The sequence below is a fragment of the Pagrus pagrus genome (assembly GCF_965226575.1).
Source record: "Pagrus pagrus genome assembly, chromosome: 23".
NCBI classification, from domain to species: domain Eukaryota; kingdom Metazoa; phylum Chordata; class Actinopteri; order Spariformes; family Sparidae; genus Pagrus; species Pagrus pagrus.
The window spans coordinates 537,961-561,934 of record NC_140205.1 but is presented as its reverse complement, the minus strand read 5'-3'; the positions used below and the strand labels follow the sequence as shown (position 1 = coordinate 561,934).

At 43.6% G+C, this 23,974-nt stretch overlaps 1 protein-coding gene across 14 annotated transcripts in view; it reads left to right on the top strand.

The window, feature by feature from the left end:
* Positions 1-23,974, top strand: part of LOC311252669 (filamin-C-like) — a gene marked incomplete at its 3' end in the record, with an annotated part of 53,139 nt that overhangs the window by 16,727 nt on the left and 12,438 nt on the right. For 5 of the 14 annotated variants that reach the window (XM_084346023.1, XM_084346016.1, XM_084346010.1 and 2 more), the window contains exons 4-33: positions 129-279; positions 1,492-1,610; positions 1,692-1,769; positions 2,196-2,358; positions 2,513-2,713; positions 4,767-4,889; positions 6,686-6,823; positions 6,922-7,048; positions 7,419-7,555; positions 8,246-8,439; positions 8,519-8,632; positions 8,804-8,947; positions 9,273-9,396; positions 9,524-9,684; positions 9,772-9,862; positions 10,432-10,601; positions 10,684-10,801; positions 11,166-11,428; positions 11,765-12,362; positions 12,946-13,119; positions 15,772-15,934; positions 16,057-16,217; positions 16,344-16,511; positions 17,614-17,737; positions 17,820-17,976; positions 19,529-19,718; positions 19,814-19,837; positions 21,122-21,369; positions 21,834-21,926; positions 23,389-23,488. In XM_084346023.1, the coding sequence (XP_084202149.1) occupies positions 129-279; positions 1,492-1,610; positions 1,692-1,769; positions 2,196-2,358; positions 2,513-2,713; positions 4,767-4,889; positions 6,686-6,823; positions 6,922-7,048; positions 7,419-7,555; positions 8,246-8,439; positions 8,519-8,632; positions 8,804-8,947; positions 9,273-9,396; positions 9,524-9,684; positions 9,772-9,862; positions 10,432-10,601; positions 10,684-10,801; positions 11,166-11,428; positions 11,765-12,362; positions 12,946-13,119; positions 15,772-15,934; positions 16,057-16,217; positions 16,344-16,511; positions 17,614-17,737; positions 17,820-17,976; positions 19,529-19,718; positions 19,814-19,837; positions 21,122-21,369; positions 21,834-21,926; positions 23,389-23,488 (4,816 nt within the window). The other 9 variants (XM_084346020.1, XM_084346015.1, XM_084346017.1 and 6 more) reach the window with 8 other exon arrangements.

Here is a 23,974-nt window from a genome sequence, read left to right as displayed (position 1 = left end):
AACAGTTGTGATATAAAAATGTTCTGTGGCTCCGTTTAAAGATGTGTTTGTTTCAGAAGGTCACGTTTCTTTTTCATTATGAGGATTGAATGTGGTCATCGTGTAAACATCTCCCTGTTCTTCTTCAGGTGATCGCTCCGGAGGAGATAGTTGATCCTAACGTGGACGAGCACTCTGTGATGACCTACCTGTCTCAGTTCCCCAAATCTAAACTGAAGCCAGGTGCCCCCCTGAGGGCGAAGACGCTGCACCCGAAGAGGGCCAAAGCGTACGGACCAGGTGAGAGAAGAACACAGTGCCGAAGTCCGTTCAAAGACTGATCAGTTTAAATCTGCTTTTATTAGCTTCAAGTGAAAACCAGCTGTCTGTTGGTTGGTTGGTTGGTGTCATGGTGTGTTGGTTGGTTGGTTGGTTTGTGTCATGGTGTGTTACTTGGTTGGTTGGTTGGTTGGTTGGTGTCATGATGTGTTGGTTGGTTGGTTGGTTGGTTGGTTGGTGTCATGGTGTGTTGGTTGGTTTGTGTGTTGCTTGGTTGGTTTGTTGGTTGGTTGGTTGTTGGTGTGTTGGTTGGTTGGTTGGTTGGTTGGTGTGTTGGTTGGTTGGTTGGTTGGTGTGTTGGTTGGCCGTTTGGTGTCATGGTGTGTTGGTTGGTTGGTTGGTTGGTTGGTGTGTTGGTTGGCTGTTTGGTGTCATGGTGTGTTGGTTGGTTGGTTGGTTGGTTGGTGTGTTGGTTGGCTGTTTAGTGTCATGGTGTGTTGGTTGGTTTGTTGGTTGGTTGGTTGGTTGGTTGGTGTGTTGGTTGGTTGTTGGTGTGTTGGTTGGTTGGTTGGTGTGTTGGTTGGCTGTTTGGTGTCATGGTGTGTTGGTTGGTTGGTTGGCTGTTTAGTGTCATGGTGTGTTGGTTGGTTGGTTGGTTTGTTGGTTGGTTGGTTGGTTGGTTGGTTGGTGTGTTGGTTGGTGTGTTGGTTGGTTTGTGTGTTGATTGGTTGGTTGGTTGGTTGGTTGGTTGGTGTCATGGTGTGTTGGTTGGTTGGTTGGTTGGTGTGTTGGTTGGTTTGTGTGTTGGTTGGTTGGTGTCATGGTGTGTTGGTTGGTTGGTTGGTTGGTTGGTTGATTGGTTGGTTGGTGTCATGTTGTGTTGGTTGGTTGGTTGGTTGGTTGGTTGGTTGGTTGATGGTGTGTTGGTTGGTTGGTTGGTTGGTGTGTTTGTTTGATCAAGAACTATCAAGATTACATAATTAGTGAATATTTTGGTAAATATTATAATTGTAAATAATTGAAGAGCAGTTGATTTTATAGAAAATTGTCAGTATTTTATTTGAGATTTAGTGTCACTGTTTCAGTCAGACGTCTGAATGACCTGAGATCATGTTGAGTCTTTAATTCTGTTACTCACTGCTGTCAACATGCTTGTGGTCTCTATCAGCTGGGACCTGAGAAGCCTGATTGTTGTGTAATGTCATGAACTTGATTCCTCTCTTTGTCTTTCAGGTATTGAACCTCGAGGTAACGTTGTCCTGAAACCAGCAGAGTTTCTGGTGGAGACGGTGGAGGCTGGACTGGGAGAAGTTCTGGTTTATGTGGAAGATCCAGAGGGACACACAGAGGAGGTGGGAACACACACTCTTATTTTATATTTATTCAATCACAAGAAAGTAAATACGACTGACATTATTATCTGTGTCCATCAGGCCAGAGTGATCCCCAACAACGACAAGAACAGAACCTACTCTGTGGTCTACCTGCCCAAAGTGGAGGGGCTTCATAAAGTAAGATAAAATCACCATGGAAGACAAAGAGCACCAATCATGTAGTGTAAAGGTCGACTTGTGAACCTCAAGAGATTTCAGCTACATCTCATGGTCTTCATTAGTGAATGGAGCTCAGTCTGAACTTTACATCTCTTTAGATTTGATGAAATCACAAACAGGAAGTGGTGTGGTTACTGCAGCTGAAAATTGAACTTTTCACTTTTTACTGGTTGAAAAAATGTAGATATTCTACTGTTTTTGGCACTTTTATGAAAACTTCTGAGGGAAAAAAACGAGCTAACAATCAACAATATACTACTGAAGAGTCTCAATACACGATATCTTCACTTTGGGTTATTTATTTAGATGACCTATCTGGTTAATTAATGATAGAAGTGACCCATCAGCAGCCCTGACAGGCCTATGTGTTGCTGCTCCTCTCAGGTGAAGGTGCTATTTGCTGGGCAGGACATCGACAGAAGTCCCTTCATGGTGAATGTTTCGAAGGCCATGGGTGACCCGACCAGAGTTCAGGCCCGCGGGCCGGGACTGCAGCAGACGGGAAACGTGGCCAACAAACCAACATACTTTGACATTTACACTGCAGGTAACCACTCAAACTGAATTTGAGATTTCAAAATATCACAGTATATATTTTCTATATATATATTTTGTATATGCTATAGGATTATCTTTTTAATTTGAGTCACATTCTTCCTTCAGTGTTTGAAAGTCCTGTTGTCCCTCTGTCTGTCCACCAGGGGCAGGTGCTGGAGATGTAGGCGTCATCATTGTCGATTCAAACGGTCGGAGGGATACAGTGGAGATTGTCTTAGAGAACAAAGGCGACAGTATTTTCCGGTGCACATATGTTCCTGTCCTGGAGGGACCTCACACCGTCTATGTGACCTTTGCTGGGCAGCAGATTCCCAGAAGCCCCTTCACTGTCCACATCTCAGAGGGTAGGTTTTATACATTTGTGTCTACCACATGGAAAATAGTCAGCACTGACTTGATTTTTGTTCTGGATGGTTATTAAAATTTAAATTGAAGTCGTAATTGTCTTATGGATTAATGACCATGTAACATTAACAAGAACCTGAAACCTGCAGAGATTCTGACTTCATTCAGTAAATCATCTAATACAAACAGCATAATGAACCTTTGGTCCTTCCTCTTGTAACCACCACCTCCTGCTCCTCAGCATCTATTTCTAATTGTCACATTGAAACCTGATGCCCAGACTGATGGATTAAAGCACTGACAGTTTTTGATTTCCATAACAGCCTGTGGTTCCTTCTCATCTTTGGGATTGCCAGTCTTGACTTGGGACTTCACTTGGTATCTGACTTGGAACTTGTCCATCTTTGAATATCTGGACTACCTTGTGTAGTCTGCTGCATTGACTTGGGATCTTGTGTGACTGGATCCAGTTTTGACTTTGGACTCTTTCTAAGATGGAACTTGCCTGTCTTAACTTGGACTTTATGAGAACTGGACTTGTGACTGGACTTTTGTTTTAACTGTTGCTTGTTGTCTTGACTTGGGGATTGCCAATCTTGAGGGGCTTGTGACTTTACTTACAATTTGACTTGGACTTGACCTATTTTGACCTGACTTACAGCCTGATTTTCGGCTTGATTTGGGACTTTGGACTGTCAGTCTTGATTTGGGACTTTGGACTGTCAGTCCTGATTTGGGACTTGCCTACTTATGCTTGAGACTTAACCTGACTTGACTTAGAACTTGTCTATCTTTGACGTTTGATGTAAGGACTACCATGTTTAGTCTTTTGCTGATCACTGAAAATAGATGGATTGATGGACTTTGCTTGTTTTTGACTTAAATCTTGTGTGACTGGACCTAGTTGTGGCTTGGGACTCTCTCTAAAATGGAACTCTCCTGTCTTGACTTGCACTTAGTTAGGACTAGACTTGGGACTTTCTGTCTTGATTTAGGACTTGCCTTGCCTTTACATTTTGTCTTGACCCTGGACTTTCCTATTTAACATGACATAAAACTTGATTTTGGAGACTTTGGACTTGCAGTCTTGAATTGGGATGTCCGTATTAATTGGGAGCTTGACTCAGGACTTGTTCGTTTTGACTTTGTAAACTGGTAAATCTTGGAACTTGTATTTCTTTATTTAGGATTTGCCGTTCTCACCTTTTGACTTGACTTCGGACATTCCTGTTTTGTCCTGACTGAGAACTTGACTTTGTGCTTGATTTAGGACTTTGTACTTACAATCTCGTTTTGGGGACTTGCCTGCTTCTGCTTCTGACTTACCTTGACCTAACTTGACTTGGATCTTGACTTGGAACTTGTCCATCTTAGACCTGGGATGTCTCAACTACCTTGTGTAGTCTACTGCTATCACTTAATATGGATAGATGGACGGACTTTGGCACTTCTTATGACTTGAGACTTGCTGTCTCAATTTTGAACGTGACCCAGGACTTGTCTATCTTAACTTAAAAAACTTGTACATTTTGGGGGGGATTGACTTGGATCGATGGATCGACTTTGGCACTGCTTGTCTTGCCTGTCTTTGGACATGGCTCTGGACTTGGCTGTCTTGACTTGACACTGTCCGTCTTGATTTCAGTGTTATGACTTGAGACTTGCTGTCTTGATTTTGAACTTGACCCAGGACTTGTCTGTCTTGACTTAGTAAACTTGTAAATCTTGGGACTTGGGGGTATTGCTAATATTGACTTGAGACTTGGCTTTCTCACCCTTTGACTTGACCCTGGAAGTTCCTGTTTTGACCTGACTGGAACTGGTTTGGACTTGATTGAGGGCTTTGGCCTTTCAGTCTTGATTTGTGATTTACCTACCTCTGCCTCTGACTTAACCTGAATTGACTTGACTAAAGTATCAGCGACTTGGGACTAACTTTTGACTGGCATACCCGACTGTGTTCCACCTCTTGCTGCTGGTTCTGGTTTCTACCGGTCCTGTCCCCTCTCTGCCTGTGTACACATGTATCATCACTGTTGTTCCTTCCTTCAGTTTCACAGAGCGTCCCTCAACCTGCGTCTCCGGTGCAGATTGGACCTCAGTCCATACGCACCCCACCCTCAGACAAGACAAAGAGAGGCCCCCCTCCAACACCGCCCAAACCCAGGCGACCAAGTTAGTACAGGCTGGGGGCGGGGGTGTGACTGGAGCCTGCCTGCGCTAGCCTGGTTTCCTTCCACCTCAACTCAAAACCATCCCTGCCTCTGACCTCTCCGAAGGGGGTTTCTAGCTTTACAGCATGTGCAGCACCTGCTTCGTATCTGAGCAGCTTTATCTTCTTCTACAGCCCAGAAACAGAGTGAATGTGGGTGCACTGAGACTGTGATTGATTGTTGTGATCGCTTGAGACCTCTGTGGATGATGTCAGGGTTAATGATCACCTCAGGCCAACTATGATTTTATCCTGTCGATTATTTTCTTTAGCTCAACATTATTCAGTTAGCTCGTACCCTCGTGGTGTTTTAATTCCTCAAACCAGATTTTGTTTGTAAAAAATATGTAAAGCACAAATGTTTGAGTTCTCTCTGTTCAGTTAACTCAATAATTATAGTAACGACTAATGAAAATACCAGTGGATAAATTCTAAATTCTCATTTCTGGCCCATTTGTTGAGCGTGAATGTGACCATGTGGGCCTTCATCTTCATCATAATCATCATCATCATCAGCTGCTTCACCTCTCCTTCTCCTCATAACCAACATTAATAACCCTTCTCTTCCTTTTCCACTCTTTAAAAAAGAAATGTGACAGTGATTCTCAGCTTCACTCAGTGTTTTCTCTGTGAACATTCACAGATGTTGTGAACATTTTGTGTCGATGTGTTTTATGATTTTTCACTTGTTGAAGTCATGAACGTTTAGCCCTGAGTTCTTAATCCTGTTTTTCTCTTTATCTTGTCTTCATCTTTGCTGCTTTTTCCTTTCAGCCGCAGTAAACTGCTTCTCTCAGCACTGATCAGCTGACTAACAGAGATAAACCTGCAGCTGTGTGTGTGTGTGTGTGTGTGTGTGTGTGTTCATCTTTGGTTATATATGTTTAGTTTTACACTGAGGACATTTTGTTGCATTTGGTTATTCATCACCTGAAGTGTTAGTTTCTATGGAAGAAGAATAGGATCTTAGGAAATGAATCATTTAAAGGCTTAAATTAGTAACTCTCCAACAGAATCTAAGTATTGTTGATGAAGGTTCTCAGTCATCCAGGTCATGGTAATGATAAGTTCTGTATCGTAGGCAACTGGACTGGTTCAGTTTGTTGAAGACGTTTCATGTCTCACCCAAGAGGCTTCTTCAGTTCTAACTAACTGGAGGAGCTGCAACTCTGTGTGGGAGTGTCCTTCCAGAGTGTGGGAGTGTACTTACAGTGTATGGGAGTGTCCTTACATGTTATGGGAGTGTCCTTACGTGGTGTGGGAGTGTCTTCGCAGCGTATGGGAGTGCCCTTGCATGGTGTGGGAGTGTCCTTACAGAGTGTGTGAGTGTCTGTACAGAGTGTGGGAGTGTCCATACCGTGTGGGAGTGTCCTTACATGGTGTGGGAGTGTCCTTACAGAGTGTGTGAGTGTCTGTACATAGTGTGGGAGTGTCCTTACAGAGTGTGGGAGTGTCCATACCGTGTGGGAGTGTCCTCACAGCGTGTGGGACTGTCCTTACAGCGTGTGGGAGTGTCCTTACATAGTGTGGGAGTCTGTCTCTATAAAGGACAAAGTCTGATTTGACATAAAGTCTGTATTTTAACTCCAAACAGAAGTCAGTGTGGACAGATGAGGCTTTAATGGTCTTAATTCAGGGTTCAGTGTAGAATTAAAACAGGAGTGTGTGTTTGTGTGAATGTTTCTGCCTCGTTATCGTTTTACCATCACCTCCCAGTCTAACCCAGTTTTGTCCCAAATCTTCTGATTGGTCCTCACAGCCTGTAATCCGAACGCCTGCAGGGCGTCAGGCAGAGGTCTTCAGCCGAAGGGCCTGAGGGTGAAAGAAGTGGCTGATTTTAAAGTTTACACTAAAGGAGCCGGCAGCGGAGAGCTCAAAGTCACCGTGAAGGGACCAAGTAAGACGCCACGACACCAAAACATTAGTTTGTAATGCACCTTTACTGTCCGTGATAAGCAGGCCTGATTGTGGCTGATGTTTTTTATTTAAACCCAGAGGGTCTGGAGGAGCCAGTGAAGGTCCTCGAGATGGAGAACGAGATATACGAGTGTAATTATTATCCCGTCATGACGGGAAAATACATTGTGATCGTCAACTGGGGAGGACACAGCATCCCACGCAGGTGAGACATCAATCTGATCTTAGTGTTCTCCAGTTATATCACTGATGAAGTTAATATCAACAGAACACTGACAGAACCAAATCCAGCTATCTGGACTCTTTGTGAGTTTTATGTTTGTGGTGCCATGAAAATACAGAGTTTTAAGGGAACCAGGATCAAACCCTGAGGTACACACAGACCACACTGTATTTTATTAATTCTATTGTGTGTTGTGATTTTTATACAGAAGAGAATTCACACTCACTTCATATTTTAATGAAATTGTTAAAAGATAAAACTATCTTATATTTAGTTCAATCAAAAATACAAACAGTAAATTATAGTCCAGAACTTCTGATGTTGCACCAGTTAAACTTCTGTCTTCTTTCAGTCCATTCGAGGTCCAGGTGAGTGAGGAGGCGGGGCCTCAGAAGGTGAGGGCCTGGGGTCCAGGTCTAGAGACCGGTATGGTGGGGAAGAGTGCTGACTTTGTGGTGGAGGCCATCGGCACGGAGGTGGGAACGCTCGGTACGTAACGACAACTCACCTGCTGCTCACAGTGATTGACAGGTGGCCAGGGGCGGGGCTTATGGCGATCTGAAGCTTTGTCTCCCTACATTATAATTGGCTACAATTGTATAAGACCAGTATGGATAAAATGGGTGTGGAAATTAGATTAATGAAAATGTTTATTTAAAATGTACAGTTCATAAATATGATTAATAAGTAAATTATGAATAAATAAACATTGGGTCTGATCGTGCTTTGGATGAACTGATCCAGTTATTTATAATGATATGATAATATAGAATTATTTATGATAATGTATTACATGTAATTGTTATTTATTTAGAAATAAGAAGAATGAGTATTTCATACAACCAATAAAAACAATAAATACACAAATACATAATGTTTAATATTCATATAAATTAAAAGAAGATGTAATTGTGATTACAGATGTAATCAGATACTTTCATATCTGATCTGAATCATAGTCATTTCTGAATCATTTTTTATTGTTTGTATTCGGCTGTTACCTCAGCGGCACACATACTTCTTGCAGGTGTCGTTGTGAGTTATCATCACTGTTGTCGGCATCATCAGCAACATCTTCCCAATAGCAAACTCTCCTAATACAACATCTACTCAACGTAACTTGTGCTATCTGGGTGGATGCTCAGTAGGACTTACATGAAGCATCTCTTCTGTCTGCAGGTTTCTCCATTGAGGGTCCTTCTCAGGCGAAGATCGAGTGTGACGATAAAGGCGACGGGTCATGTGACGTTCGATACTGGCCGACTGAACCGGGCGACTACGCTGTGCACGTCATATGTGACGACGAGGACATCAAGGACAGTCCCTACATGGCTCACATTCTGCCGGCTGCCAATGACGTCTTCCCAGAAAACGTGAGAGCAGAACCTCCCTGATTTTAACACAGATATTTAATTCTTAAACGTGATGTGTTGAATATTTTCTCCTCCTCAGGTGAAATGTTACGGTCCAGGTCTGGAGCCGCTGGGCTGCATCGTCAACAAACCTGCTGATTTCACCATCGATACCCACGGAGCCGGCAGAGGAGAGCTGAAGCTCTACGCTCAGGTCAGAACTTTAATAATGTTCTTCTGTGTGATGTTCAAGTACTCGATCCTTTACTGCCAGAGAGACGATGAAAAGTTGGAGTATAAAGTTCAATATTTGCCTCTGCTTTGCTTATTATTGTAGTTAGTGACATTTTGTATGGCAACGAGTGAAATCTGTTTATGCTTGCAGGACGCAGAAGGTTTCCCCATCGACGTACAGATCACAGATAACGGAGACAGCACCTACTTCTGTGTTTACATCCCCACTAAACCCATCAAACACACCATCATCGTCACCTGGGGCGACGTCAACGTCCCCAACAGCCCCTTCAGGGTAAAATCACAGCTGGACACTGAACTCTGCATCGTTAAGCAACTTGTAATATAAATGCATTAAATTAGGGTAAATTAAACAATGTATATGATGATGTTATATGATGGACTTTTAAAATTAAAGAACACATTTAGCAAAACAAAATAAAGAGCACGGTTTTTAGGAAAATGTTTATAAAGCGTTCATAATCTGGATCTTAAACTTCCCCAGTTTGCAGCAGCTGTAACAGTTGAATCTGTGAAATGTACTTGTAGCTGCGACTCGCTGTTATGTTTTTTAAAAATGTTTTCCACTGAAGTGTTACACTTTGCGTCTTGTGAACCAGGTGACGATCGGAGAAGGCAGCCATCCAGAGAATGTGAAGGTTTACGGTCCAGGTGTGGAGAAGGCGGGACTGAAGGCCAACGAGCCGACATACTTCACTGTGGACTGCAGCGAGGCCGGACAGGGTGAGATGATCCTAAATCACACCTGTGTCAAGTCTTTATCCTCATATTTGTGTTATTATCTTAATTTTGAAAAAAGCAGCTCACGTATGACTTGAGTAAGGTTTATTATCACTGTTGTTACCTGCAGGTGACGTCAGCATTGGGATCAAGTGTGCTCCAGGTGTGGTCGGTCCTGCGGAGGCTGACATCGACTTTGACATCATCAAAAACGACAACGACACGTTCACAGTGAAGTACACGCCTCCAGGTGCCGGGCAGTACACCATCATGGTGCTGTTCGCTGATCAGGTGAGAGCGCAGACTGGGGAACTGCTTCTGGAAACGTCTGTTAAAACAAGATGTTTAACAAACCTCCCACCTTTAATGTTGGAACAGGAAATCCCCATCAGCCCCTTCAGAATAAAGGTGGATCCTTCCCACGATGCAGCTAAAGTCCGAGCAGAAGGACCCGGACTCAACAAGACAGGTAAATGAGAAAGTGACAGAGAATTATTTTTTCAGAGACAGAATATTTCAACGTTGTAACGACTACACCTTCATTCTATAATTTGTTGAGTTGTGTACTTACATTATTTATCAAACCAGAGAAATCCACAAGTTTCCTCAAGGTAACGGTGGCTTCATCTGGTCGCTATAACTTCAGGAGGGTCAGTGAGTGAGAACGAGACGAAACATAAATGTGAAGACAACTTTAAAACATTGTGAAAGTTTGTCGCTGAGTCGCATCAGATTTTCCTCAGAAATAAAGTTGTTTAATGGGGTTGTTTAACTGAGGAAACCTATTTTTTTACAGTCAGTGGTGGGAGCACACCATCGGGGGTTTATCCACCCATGTGTTTTTACCCCACCCTGTATTTGGGACCCAGCTTCATTCCCTTAATGAACAGAGACCCAACAAATGTCACATCGTCATGATTATAAATTCAAGAAGAACGTGATGTGACTCCGGGTGTTTATTCCTCCAGAAGGTCTGGATCTGTAATAAGCCTCCATGTTATGAGTTTTTAAATTGTATTCTTCCTGAACTCTGTGCAGGTGTTGAAGTGGGAAAACCGACTCACTTCACCATTTACACAAAAGGAGCCGGTAAAGCCAAACCTGAGGTTCACTTCACCGGAGCAGCTAAAGGCGAGGCGGTCAGAGACTTTGAGATCATCGATAACCACGACTACTCGTACACCGTCCGCTACACCGCGGTGCAACAGGTCAGACAGCTCTGATTCCTGTTTATATACAGTGTATGAGCTGACTGATGAACTGATGTTAACTGAAGTTTGTGTCCATCAGGGGAACGTGTCCATCACTGTGTGTCACGGAGGAGACCCGATCCCTAAGAGTCCATTTAACATCAGCGTGGCCCCCCCGCTGGACATCAACAAGGTCAAAGTTCAGGGTTTGAACAACAGTGAGTACATCTGAGTCTGATCTGAGTGTTATTTTAACGTTTAGTTCACAACGCTAATTCATCCGGTTGATTTTTGAAAGGACTTCATTAGGTTTTTCACTGGATTGACCAAAATCAGACATCTCTCTCTGGTTCTCTGAACTGATATTTAATGGACCCACTCTCCTGAACTAAATATATAGAATTGAGCTTCACCTTATTTACTGAACATCTAGTTCAAGTTTTTGGTTGGGGATAAATTGTTCCTCAGAAGATGTTTATCCAGACTGAAATCTTCTAAAGTAATGTGTACCAAGGCTAAACCTCACTGACTTTTCATAACCCTAAACATCCTGCTTTATCTGTTCTTGTGTGCGAATCAAAGAGGTGGATGTCGGGAAGGACGAGGAGTTCACGGTCAGTACTCAGGGTGCTGGAGGTCAAGGCAAACTGGATGTCAAGATCACCTCACCGTCACGTCGACCAATCCCCTGCAAGCTGGAGTCAGGCACGGCCAATGAGGTGCACACAGTGAAGTACATTCCCCCTGAGGAGGGACCGTACAGAGTGGACATCAGCTACGACGGAAACCCTGTACCAGGAAGTCCGTTCACTGTGGAGGGTGTCATGCCCCCTGACCCTTCGAAGGTGAGTCAAAGATATTTTCCTCAAAGCTTCTCTTAATGTTTCAGAAAGTCTTTCAATATTTTCGTTAAATAGAGCAGCTTTTATCCTTAAAAGCTCCCACAAACTTTGCAAAATCTTGGTCCAGATAAACTTTCCTTGTAGGACTACCCCTCTCTTGGTCAGAGTAACAATGATCTTAGTTATTTAGACAGGGTTACTGCGTCTACTGGTTCAAGATGTATTCAATAATCCTTCCATTGATGGATTCCTCATGTAACCCCGAAGATCTTGTACTGGTGCATGCTGCGTTAGCGTCACAAACTTGTCTCTCATCTCTTTTGCATGTTTACCTTCCAGGTTCGAGCCTACGGTCCAGGTCTTCAGGGCGGTATTGTGGGTAAACCGGCCCCCTTTGCCATTGACACAAAGGGAGCTGGTACTGGTGGTCTGGGCCTGACAGTAGAGGGACCCTGTGAGGCCAAGATCGAATGCCAGGACAACGGTGACGGATCCTGCTCTGTGTCCTACCTGCCCACTGAGCCTGGTGAGTACGCCATCAACATCTTGTTCGCAGACCAGCACATTCCTGGGTCGCCCTTCAAGGCCGTGGTCCAGTCGGTGTTCGACCCCAGCAAGGTGACGGCCAGCGGCCCCGGCCTGGAGCGAGGGAAGGTCAACGAGGACGGATCCTTCACAGTGGACTGCTCGAAAGCCGGAGAGGCCGAGCTCACCATCGAGATCATCTCTGACTCCGGAGCCAAAGCTGAAGTTCACGTCCAGAACAACAGCGATGGGACTTACTCCATCACCTACATCCCACAGTTCCATGGCATGTACACCATCACCATCAAATATGGAGGGCACCCAGTGCCAAAATCCCCCGCCCGACTACAGGTGGACCCAGCTATCGACACCAGCGGGGTGAAGGTCTACGGACCAGGAGTGGAGCCCAGAGGTGAGGGTTGAAAGATATCGCTCTGCCCAGTTACAAGGTGGTGGACTGAGGTGGATATATATTTTTTATTAAACTGATACCTGATCTTTAATTTACTGCTGAAATCACATTAAAAATCTGTTTGGTTTTGTAGCCGGCAATCCTGTATGTTAATTTCAAAAGCACTGAACTGATAAACTATGTAAAATCTTCTTCAGGGTGCACAACTCTTACCTTGATTGAATTTCTTTCACTTTTCAATTGCAAATTTAACACCAGTGTGACTGGTGTGAATAAACTGTCAGAGCCTGGTTCAGAGCCACACATGGTTGAACTTTAGTTTCCAACTCTCTGCTGGTCTGTGGTCTGTTTTTATGACGAAGGGACCGTGTGATCTGGTTTGGACTCGGCTCTCTGTGGTTTAATTACTGGCCTCCTCCACTTCTCAATTATGACAGTTAATAAACTCACAGGAGCACATTTGCAGTTTTATAGGCTACACTTTACTCATTGTGTGTTGCATTTAGCTTCCTTTTATGATCAGTTTTTAAAATCAGATTTGGTTTCTTCTCCTTATGTTTTTATATTTGTTGCGTCTCTGCAGGCGTCCTCAGAGAAGTGACCACACATTTCACAGTGGACGCCCGAGCTCACTACAAGAGTGGCGGCAGCCATATCAAAGCCTGCATTTCCAACCCATCAGGTGTCAACACAGATGCCTACATCACCGACAAAGGCGACGGGACCTACCGGGTGGAGTACACACCCTACGAGGACGGTGAGACTATTTTGTGTATTGGTCTACAGAAGGTTGGAGGCAGGAGCTGATGAGAGAGTCTGTTGGATTCAGTTTCAGAAACAGAACAGGCAGGAGGAGGGTCAGCTGCTGTTTTATGGATGTTTTTCCACAGCAACACATTATAATGTTGAAATGAAGTGCCTTGTGGTTTTCATAAAGCTTCTGTTTTCCCTCTGCCACAGTAAAAGGAAAGAGGCGTGCGAGGCATTTGTGGCTTCAGCAAATAAACTTGTTTCTGCAGAATGATTTCATCATGTTTAGCACTCTTAATGTCTAACTTTTATGGTGTTTAAACACAATCCACATGTTAACAGAAGTGTTACTCAATTTATGTTATCGTGCTAACAGTAGGGCACTAAAGGGCTAACTTTAGCATGCTAGCTTTAAACCTAAGCTGAGTAAATAAGTCAACACGAGTGAAAAAGGGATATTTTCCATCATGATGATCCGCTAACATGCTAAGTCTTTAAGTGCCTTAACTATTCTTATTGTTAACATGCATCATAATTATTAAACAAACTATATCTATGCATGTTAACATGCTAATGAAGCAACATGTTTGATAACCTGTTAGCTAACGTTAGCATTCAACCGCTTCCTAGCTAAAGTCACAGTTTGATGACGTCCAGTGTGTTTCACTTCCAGGCGTATATAAACAGGTACAAGATGAATGTTCATATTGTGTAACACTATCAAACAGTAACGTGAGCTATGAAGTGGCTGAAATGCTAACGTTAGCTAATTGTTATCAAATATGTTTTGTTTTCTTGAAATATGGCGACATGTCCCTCCAGATTTATAACTATCAGTTGTCTTTACAGTTGCTGATCAATCAGAAAGTGGTGAAATGTATTGAAGTATTTGTTCGATTCACCACGTTAATAAGACTTACAATCTGAAACACAGTACAACATTTGAGCCTTGTACCCCGAGTGTGATGTCAGAGGAAAGAGATGAATATGGTCTATGGTGAAGGTAATTCAACCTGAACGTGATAGTAATAGTGTTGCAGTATATTTATAGAAGTTAATCCTCACATGACAAACTGTCTTGAAGTAAGATGCATGCCAAATAAACAGAGATGAGGGCAGTAATGCAATAGTGTCTCTGAGAAAAGCTGTAACAGATATACAGCGTACGATATAGAAATATGTATTTAAGATTAAATGAATGAATGTCGTCGAGCCTGTAAGAGCTCAGTGAAAGAGTAAAGGCAGGGTGAGAGCTGGGAGGGATGAGTGGATGTATTAATAGCTGGAGTCTGTCTGCTCGCAGCAGATGGTTTTCCACTGATAGTAATGTGTGACATGCTGCAGCCCATTGCATTGTGGGACAGAAATACTCTCCCCTGTGGAGGCTTCAGGCACACTGGGATTTTAATGGAGCTGATTTGCTGTCCGTGTCTCTTCTGCTGCTCACATACAGTACATGCGCTTATAGCCAAAGGGTTGCTAGTTCAAAAACCTACACCAGCTGGAAAATGTGGGTAAAGAATCTAATATTCAAGCTTGTTTGAGCGACACAGCGGCTCATCACCTACAACTGAGAACAGGATAATCCCAGTGTTAGTGAGGGTAACTGTAGGTGTGAAATTAGTTGTAGTTGTAATCTAGTTAGCTTTGTCTTGATAAAGCATCAAACAAGACAAAAAACAAACTTAGTTCACCTGTCCTTCTGCAATAGGTGGTGCTAGAAGCTTATTACTACTTATTGTAAGTCGCTTTGGACAAAAGCGTCTGCTAAATGTAATGTAAATGTTATGTAAATGTAATGTAAATGTAATGTAAATGTAATGTAAATGCTAGCCTACACTAGCTTGCCATGGTACCCAGCTTGGTGTTACTTAACTAAACTACAGTTTTGCAAGGTAGCTAGCTTCGTTGCCATCAGTACACCAAGACTTTAAGGCTCAATCCCATTTCCATTTTGACCCCTGCCCTGCAGTTAAAGGGGTAGTGGTTGAGATCTCCCCCTATGAAATAAAACAACCCTTCAAGACCCTAATACGATGATTGATGGCACTTATGTATTTCAGTATGGCGTCTTCAGCTGTGGTGATTTTCTTATGTTACTGTGGCACTATTCGCTCCTACCCTGCCAGTGCCTCTGAAAAGCCTCCATTTGGATGGTCATTCAGCCCAAACACTTTACCCTACCCTCCTATCCCAAAAAGCGCAAAACGTGTGTGGACTGATCTCTGTTGTGGAGCACTTTGTTCTTCAGCAGATGAGGGATTTACCAAACTGGATGGTGACACACAGCTTATAGCTTCCTCCATGTTGGACTCTCTGGCACTCAGTACCCTCAAAGGTTTGCACTGTCAAGACAGTTATTGGTTCAGAATTGGCCATAAATTAAGGTGGAGTTTGTGTCTGATTTCTCGTGATGGTAAATGGGATACTGGGATACGATGCTGTCATATTTTCTTAGCATCGACACCCATCAACTCTAGAGAAACATCGGCACATCCCAGCTATGGTACCTTGACTTCTTGTGTTCTAGCCGTCAGTTGACACGTCAGTATGTGATAATTTGTGACAATCCCTTGCCTTAGATCTAAGGTTTGGCAAGCTAACATGCTAAATGCTCCAAGTTAAAATAACCTATTTCTCTCTCCCTGTCTGTGTGCAGGTTTGCATCTGATTGAAGTGTTGTTCGATGAAGTCTCGGTGCCAAAGAGTCCATTCAGGGTGTCGGTGACTGAGGGTTGTGATCCTAGTCGAGTCCGAGCCTACGGTCCAGGCCTGGAGGAAGGACTGGTTAACAAACCAAACCGCTTCACTGTCGAGACCAGGTGATTTCACTCTCTTTTTTCATGTAGCACGCTTGGATTACTATCAAACAAGAATGTTTTGTCTTCGATTCAGTCCATCCAAACTTCCTTCTTATTTCCCCTCTGCCCTGTCTCTGCCTCAGAGGTGCTGGCACCGGAGGTCTTGGCCTGGCCATTGAGGGTCCATCAGAGGCGAAGATGTCATGTAAGGACAACAAAGATGGCAGCTGCAGTGTAGAGTACATCCCCTTCACTCCTGGAGAGTACGACGTCAACATCACCTTCGGAGGCCTTCCTATCCCAGGTGATGATTCAGACTGCTTCATCCACCATTTTGTCAAAATCCTGGGCTATGTAAGGCAGGGTACGGTACAGATGCAGATTCAGGTACAGCAATGACTTATTCTTTCCACTTCTCTTTGTATTGCAGGAAGCCCATTTCGGGTTCCAGTGCGGGAGCTAGTTGATCCAAGTAAAGTGAAGTGTTCAGGTCCCGGCCTGGGAAGTGGAGTCCGAGCCCACGTCCCTCAGACCTTCACTGTAGACAACAGCAAAGCTGGGGTGGCCCCCCTAGTGGTCCAGCTGTATGGGCCCACAGGTAAGACCCTGAACACAACCCTGATTCGTCTTCACTTTCTTTCATGGACTAATCTCAACTGAAGGGATTCAGATTCATGACGGATGTTTTCAAACTGGAAGTTTAGTCTGAATACATGATGCTGTCGAGACTGATACCTACCTTCTTCAATAACTTATATCCGGGGTGACAGCAAAGACCCCAGAAACTGTTCACCTGATCAAGGCGATCTTAACTCTTTTCTTTCAAATGCTACAAGGATTTGTATGCAGTCACTGATACTGGCAGAAAGATATGTGACCTGGAAGCCCTAGAATTTTTTGCCAGACCAACTAAGATCTGGGTTAGAAAAGAAAATGTGGACCCAAGACCTAGTTCAGCCATTTGTTTAGTCCCACCCTCTAGTCAAGACCATAAATGAGTCCTCACCCTAACTCTATTCTCAGTCCTAGTTCTGAACCAGTCCCTTGTAGACGTGGAGGACCGACTAAAATCTCATCAGTCTTAAAGTCCAATGCTCAAACCTGCTTCAACACAAACAAACTAACAAATTAGAGTTCAATCCATACTGGAAAAATAACCTGACCTGAGAACCTTTAATTTCATTAAGACCAATTGGAAATCAAAATGCTCCAGACAGTGTGGACCCAACAGGTCCTCTCTTCAGGTCCTCAGGTCCTCTGGGTTATCCTAAAGACCCTTTAGTGGTGGGTGTGTTCAAGTGCAACTTTTTGGCCACGGTACAGGCATCCTGAAGCGACATAACAGTCTGCCTTCATCAGCACTACTTCTCTGATGTCACTTCTCTGATGTCACTTCTCTGATGTCACTTCTCTGATGTCATCCAGTGTGTCTGGATGCTATGGCCATCCTTCTTTTCCACAGGAAGGACTAGGACTTAGTATACATGAAGATAGGGAGAATATGAGTTCATGATTTCAACTTGAGTCCACGACTAAAGGGTCTTTGAGGACCAGATCAAACTGTGTCTAGAACATCTTGATTTCTAATCGACCTGCTACTTCTTTGATGTCAGTTTGCTGTGTCTGGGCCCTAAAAGTCTAAATCTCAGTCTTGTCTAACAGCAGGTAGAACTGATTGTGACACTCTCTCCGCTCTTCAGGTGTAGCTGAGCCAATCAGCATCAAGGACAACGGCGACGGTACTCACACAGTCAACTACACTCCTGCCAATGATGGCCCGTACACAGTGTGTGTGAAGTACGCGGACCAGGAGGTCCCTCGCAGGTCAGTACAGAAGAGATCCGAACAAGAAAACTCATCATGTTGTCCTGGTTTGAGTTTTACCTTTCAAACTGTCTCCTCTCAGTCCTTTTAAGATCAAAACGTTACCGGCTCACGATGCCAGTAAAGTTCGAGCCAGCGGTCCAGGACTGAATGCATCCGGAGTGCCGGCCAGTCTGCCGGTTGAATTCACCATTGATGCCAGAGATGCCGGAGAGGGACTGCTCACAGTTCAGATACTGGTGAGTGACAGCTTCCTGCCTGGTTCTGGAGGTAATCATGGCTGAGAAAGACCAGGGTTTCACTTTAGCTCGTAAACCAGCTTGGTACAGTCGTGACATCTTCTTTCTTGTACATGTAGAAAACTACAGATAACTTGAATTTAAACAGGAATCAGTTTGTGATCACAGGCTTCAGATTTATGTCATCAGGACTGGATGTGAGCCTCCACCTGCACTCTTCTGATGATCTGTCTGTTTTAACCCCTGATTCAAACTGTCCATGTGACGTCCTGTTCTTCCTGCTGGGCTCGTTCCTGTTGCTGCAGGGTCCGGATGGATGCAGGCGTGAGGCCTCTGTGTTTGTGGAGGACTGGGGCAGGAGGGTGTGGGAGTCACATATAGTAAAGAAAACCATCCCCTTCAGTATTCATAAGAGAGGCTGTGTAAGGCCTGCACTCTCCGTCACCTCCTCCCCTGTCTCATGTCTGCCCCCCCTCCTTGTTTAATCACAGAATATAAAGACATTGATGGATTTATGTTGGATTAATTTTTCTGCATCGGATCGATGAAAGTTGATTCTTTCTATTTGACGTTCTGTGCAGATATATTTAAAAGAGCCGGTGGACTCTTCATGTAATATGATCCAGAAGTTCTGTTCTTTCAGACGGACTTCATTTGCTGATGAATGTGGTGTGATAGCATGAAAGCTCCAGAACAGCTGCTGAAAGACCAGATAAAGATTAAACAGTAAATACCTCAAGAATATTTAATTATAAACAACAAAATCTGCTTTTACTTTCTATTAAAACAAGAATAAATAAATTCATAGTGAGTTGTTGAGTTGGAGACACTTTATAAACTTTGTGAAACTCTGTCTCTGACATTAACACGTTCACCAGCTACAACAACATGATGAACACATGAATGCATCAATAATTATAATGATACTTTAAGTATATTCTGATAAGTAAAGGACTGATACAGATTCGGGGGATCAGATCTGTTTACTCCCTCCTCCCTCCTGTGGTTCATGTGGACTGACCTCCATCAGTTTGTCTAATGATCTAACAGACGTGTGGTTCAGTTCTCCACTAACCAGAGTGCTTCGTAAACCCGCCTCCATCCATCCATCCACCCCTCCTCTGCTGCACTGAGTAGAGTTAGAAGCTGTGTGATGTTGATGTGAACGGTACATGTGAGTACTGTGAACACCACTGGTCTCAAACCATCGGCGGCCATCCAGGGTTTTTATTCCAGCAGGAACCGTCAGAGTCAGAACTCAAGGCACCAAATTATTGTGTTGTGGAGTTTAAGACCTTCGGGTCTGGAGTCTGAGTCCAGTGACAGCTGTCTGAAAACTGTGTTAATAGTTGGACTGTCTGAGTGGACGCCAGCTGCCAGAGTTATTACGGATCCCTTTTCTTAGCACGACTGGCCGTGGGTTGGTGAGGTTTTGGCACAAGTCGGGTTGTATCTCAAAGGAACATGGTTCTGTAGGAGACCACTGATGGCCGCAGTCGTGCACCTTAAAACACATTCACACCTCGCTGACTTCCTGTCCGTGTGTCTCCAGGATCCAGAGGGAAAACCTAAGAAAGCGAACATCCGGGACAACAGAGACGGGACGTACACGGTGTCCTATGTCCCGGACATGACGGGACGCTACACCATCACCATCAAGTACGGAGGAGACGAGATCCCCTACTCACCGTACCGCATCCACGCCCTGCCCACCGGAGACGCCAGCAAGTGTCTGGTGACAGGTCAGACTCCGCCCATCACTGCTCTGGGAACCAATCAGATTTCATCATCATGAATGTGTCACAGCGTCAATGATCCTCTGGTTGTTTTCTTACAGTGTCGATCGGAGGACACGGACTGGGTGAGTATGTTTGTTTCATTCAGAGGTTCCCGGTGCTGTCTGAGACGTCTGGTAGAGCGATGCAGACGTTTTTTTAAATGTGAACAGTCAGTAAAACAGCCGCTTGTATTAGTAATAGCAGGTTTAGTAGAAAGAATGGTGGTGTTGAAGCGTCTGTGGTCTCGGTGCTGAGAGGAGACACAGATCAACGGGGGAACAGACTTTGTCACAACACCGGAGCGTCTCCATCCAGTGATCGTCCGTCTGTTCACTCCTGTTTTAGCTCGGTTTCTATCACCTCCCTCTTCACCTTCTTTGCCTCCTCCATCAGCGGCTTCTGTTTCTTCTGCAGTGCAGAGTTTCCACAGTTATTCACGTTGTTTCACCGTTACCTGAAGATGGTGACCGGGGAAAATGATGCCTCTTCCTGATTGGTTGGCTTATTTTATCCAGGAAATTTCCAACGTAGTGTCAGACTGAATATGACAGTGACAGTGAGGACTAAATGAACCAATCTGTACATGGATAGTGTCATTTTCCTACAGACATTACACTGTGACATCACTGTGACATCACTGTGACGTCAGGATTTACTGCAGAATGAGAAGTTAGAGTGAAACAGTTGTTTTCTGTTAGTTTAACCGATAATTCTTGTTTATATAAGATGTCATATTGTTGGTGATGATGTAAAAACCTTTAATGTCTCTGGTTGTTTTAAACTGTTACAGGAAATATTACAAATCAATATGCAGGAGAAAATATGTAATATTTTACTGATCATGGAGCGGATGGATTCATTTGGTTCGCGCACTGAGCTAGCATCAGCTACAATCTTTTTATTTATAAGAAAACATAAAATACATGACTAATCATGAATTGCAGGAGGCTTATCGAGGACACGATTAGTATCAAACTAATCAGTTTGTTAGGTGAAATGATCTGTTAATAGTGAAACTGTAAACATTTGCTACGATAGAAGATTTAGTGTCTCCTGCCCTCAGTCCTCATGGCCTCTCTTTAATAACACCACAGGGGCAGATGAGCAGCAGATGCCCCTCTGATGAGCTCAGCTGCCCTGCTGTGACCTGGGAAGCAAAAATAAATCCAAACTGCCCCGAGAGGAGGTCCCCCTCTCTGAGACAGCGTCTCTAAGCCTCTGAATGTGTTGAGAGGAGAAAATAAATCAAATCAAACAAATAGGAATAAAGATACAAACAATCTAAGCAAAATAGTTTTCAGAGACATTTTAAAAGGAAAACTCCCACTCACTGTTTGTCACTGACTGATCCGTCGTCGTCTCGTCAGGATCAGGTATCGGCCCGACCATCCAGATCGGAGAGGAGACCGTCATCACTGTGGATGCAAAGGCTGCTGGGAAAGGTAAAGTCACCTGTAAGGTGTCGACTCCAGACGGAGCGGAGCTGGACGTGGACGTGGTGGAGAACGCCGACGGCACATTTGATATTTACTACACGGCTCCGGAGCCCGGGAAGTACGTCATCACCATCCGGTTTGGAGGAGAAAACATCCCCAACAGCCCCTTCCACGTGGTGGTGAGTCCCAGCAGAAGGTTCAGGGTCAGAGGGTTCAGACGTTTGTAGCATGTTGTGTCTGTTGTTTAAGATTAGCTCAAGTTTAAAGGAACAGTTCACCCAAAAAAAGGAAAGGTCAGTCATTATCCCCCCATGCTGTATAGATAACGTGTGAATTTTACTTTTTGGGTGAATTGTCCCTTTAATAAATGATGTCAGTCTTAGCTTAGCTTAAGGTTCATGCTAACACAGAGCACTGAAATGCTAACATGCTAAATGTTAACATGAGATTAAATTAAAAGACCTGCAGTGTAAACTTGTCCTCGAACACATCACGATGTCGTTCCTTCTGTCACACATAAAAACAACAAAACTGACACGTTTGTGTTTGTGCATGCAGGTGTGTGTGTGTGTGTGTGTGTGTGTGTGTGTGTGTGTGTGTGTGTGTGTGTGTGTTCTAAAGGTTGTACCTTGTTCCCTGTTAGGCGAGTGATACCGTCCCAATAATAGAGGAACCATGTGACAAGCTTCAGTTACAGCAGCCCTTCACTCCCTATGTGGGCTTCTCCCCTCACTGGGTACACAGAACGATCACACACTGAAACTGTCCTCTCACCGTCAATAACAACCCAGATTCTCTTATTGATTTTGTATTGGCTCAGCATGGTGCTGCATGTTCAATCTGCATGATCAGAGTGGGGTCAGAGGGCTGGTTTCACAAAGACAGTTTATCCTCTCCTGATGATGAAGTATCTTCAGATGCTTCACTTCCCTTAAATCTGTACAACTTGAACTAAAAGGTTGTGTCAGTCGACTAAACATAATTATTGATGAAAGTATACAAATTGTGTTATAAGTTTAAAAAAGCAAAAATCAGACATTTTCAAATTAGTTTTGACCAAATAAATAAACACGTTGATCCCAAAACTGTTATGAATGTGAAACATGAATAAAACATTTTGTATCACTTAATAAGTTATTTGAACTATAAACATATTTTATATTTTTGAGATATGCTCATTTTTATTAGTGCAACAGTGTTTTGATAGATACTATTTTCGCTCATTTGAATGTTATTTCCGAGATGATCTTAGAACGCTAAATATCCCTCAAATCTGTAACCACATACAAAAAGGCTGTTCGTCAATAAAACATAATGACAATGATAAAATTATTGTTGTCTCGTTGTCGCCACTCCGGCATTTAAAGGAATAGTTCACTCTAGAACGAAATTCAGTCATTGTCGACTCCCCCTCCTGCTGATGAGAAGTCCGGTGTAGTTTCTTATTCCTCAGAGTGCAGCTGGGGACCCGCGGGGTACCGTCCTGCAGCAGTAATCCATAAAACTACACAAAAACTTTGTAATATTCCTCCATACTGCTCGTCCGCTGCAATCCAAGTGTCCTGAAGTGGCGACATCCAGAGTTTACTCCAAACGACGTCATTGTGTATAATTACACTGTTCATATTGTAAATATTATGTATATACGAGTCAATTCTATTTCTTATCTTCCTATTATATTGTTTATTTTTTTACTTTTCATTATTGTTTATTGTAATTACTGTCCTTTGGCTGCTTTGACAAAGAAATTTCCCCATTTGCAGGACAAATAAAGGAATTCTGATTCTGATTCTGATTCTGATTCTGATGAGGTGACAGACAGAAGCTTTAGCGTAGACTGATTTAAACAGGATCATGTAAGCAACCATCTCCGAGGTCTTCAGAAGGTCTGTGAAGTAAATAAAGACGTGACAGCTTCTAGCAGGACTTCTCTCTTCTCTGCAGAAAACTTAAACTCAACATAAACTTTGTTTTAGTTCTTTATGAAGACTGGACACTAGACTTGCTTTTCATCACTGAACAGTGTCTAACTGGTTTGAGACCAGTCCAAATCCTAGTGAACCAGCCCCTGATGCTCGCTCAGCCTCTCTTCCATCCTGCCTTGCCTCCTCCTCCTCCTCCTCCTCCTCTCTCTGGACGATATCCCAGAGTTCCCAGTACTGCAACACTAACCCTCCTCCCCTCTGGCTCTGGTTTAGGCCACCGATGATCCCATCAGCCCCGTGGACGGGATGGAGTCGATGCTCCGCCCCTTCAGTCTGGTCATTCCCTTCACTGTGCAGAAAGGAGAGATCACAGGTGAGAGCTGCTCTGTTTACATGTCGCTCTGTGAGAGGAACAGGTGAGTTCTCAGTTTGTTCATCTACTTTTCCGTCTGTTGAAGGATCAGTGTCTGATCAGAGAGGACGAGAGCATGCATCATCTTTAGTCACAAAGATGAAAACCTTTCATATGACAGTCTGCACATGTATGAATATGTAGACACGGCTGAATTATCAGGACAGTCTCACCTCCGGTTTCCCTCGAGGGGCTTTGAAGACTTTAAATGAATTTAATAAAAGGTAAATGTAGTCGTGGTGAAATAGTAAAGTTGTCACTATATTGACTATATGAAAACATGCTGTCTTCACTTAGAGACTGTTTTCATAGACGAGTACAGAGGACTAAGAGAGCTTCATCACATGATGCAACAATGATCATCTGAAGATCGAAATCAACATGTTTCATCCCAACTTTGTCGTTCCTGAGATATGTCAGACAGACATGAGGTCACAGTGACCTTGA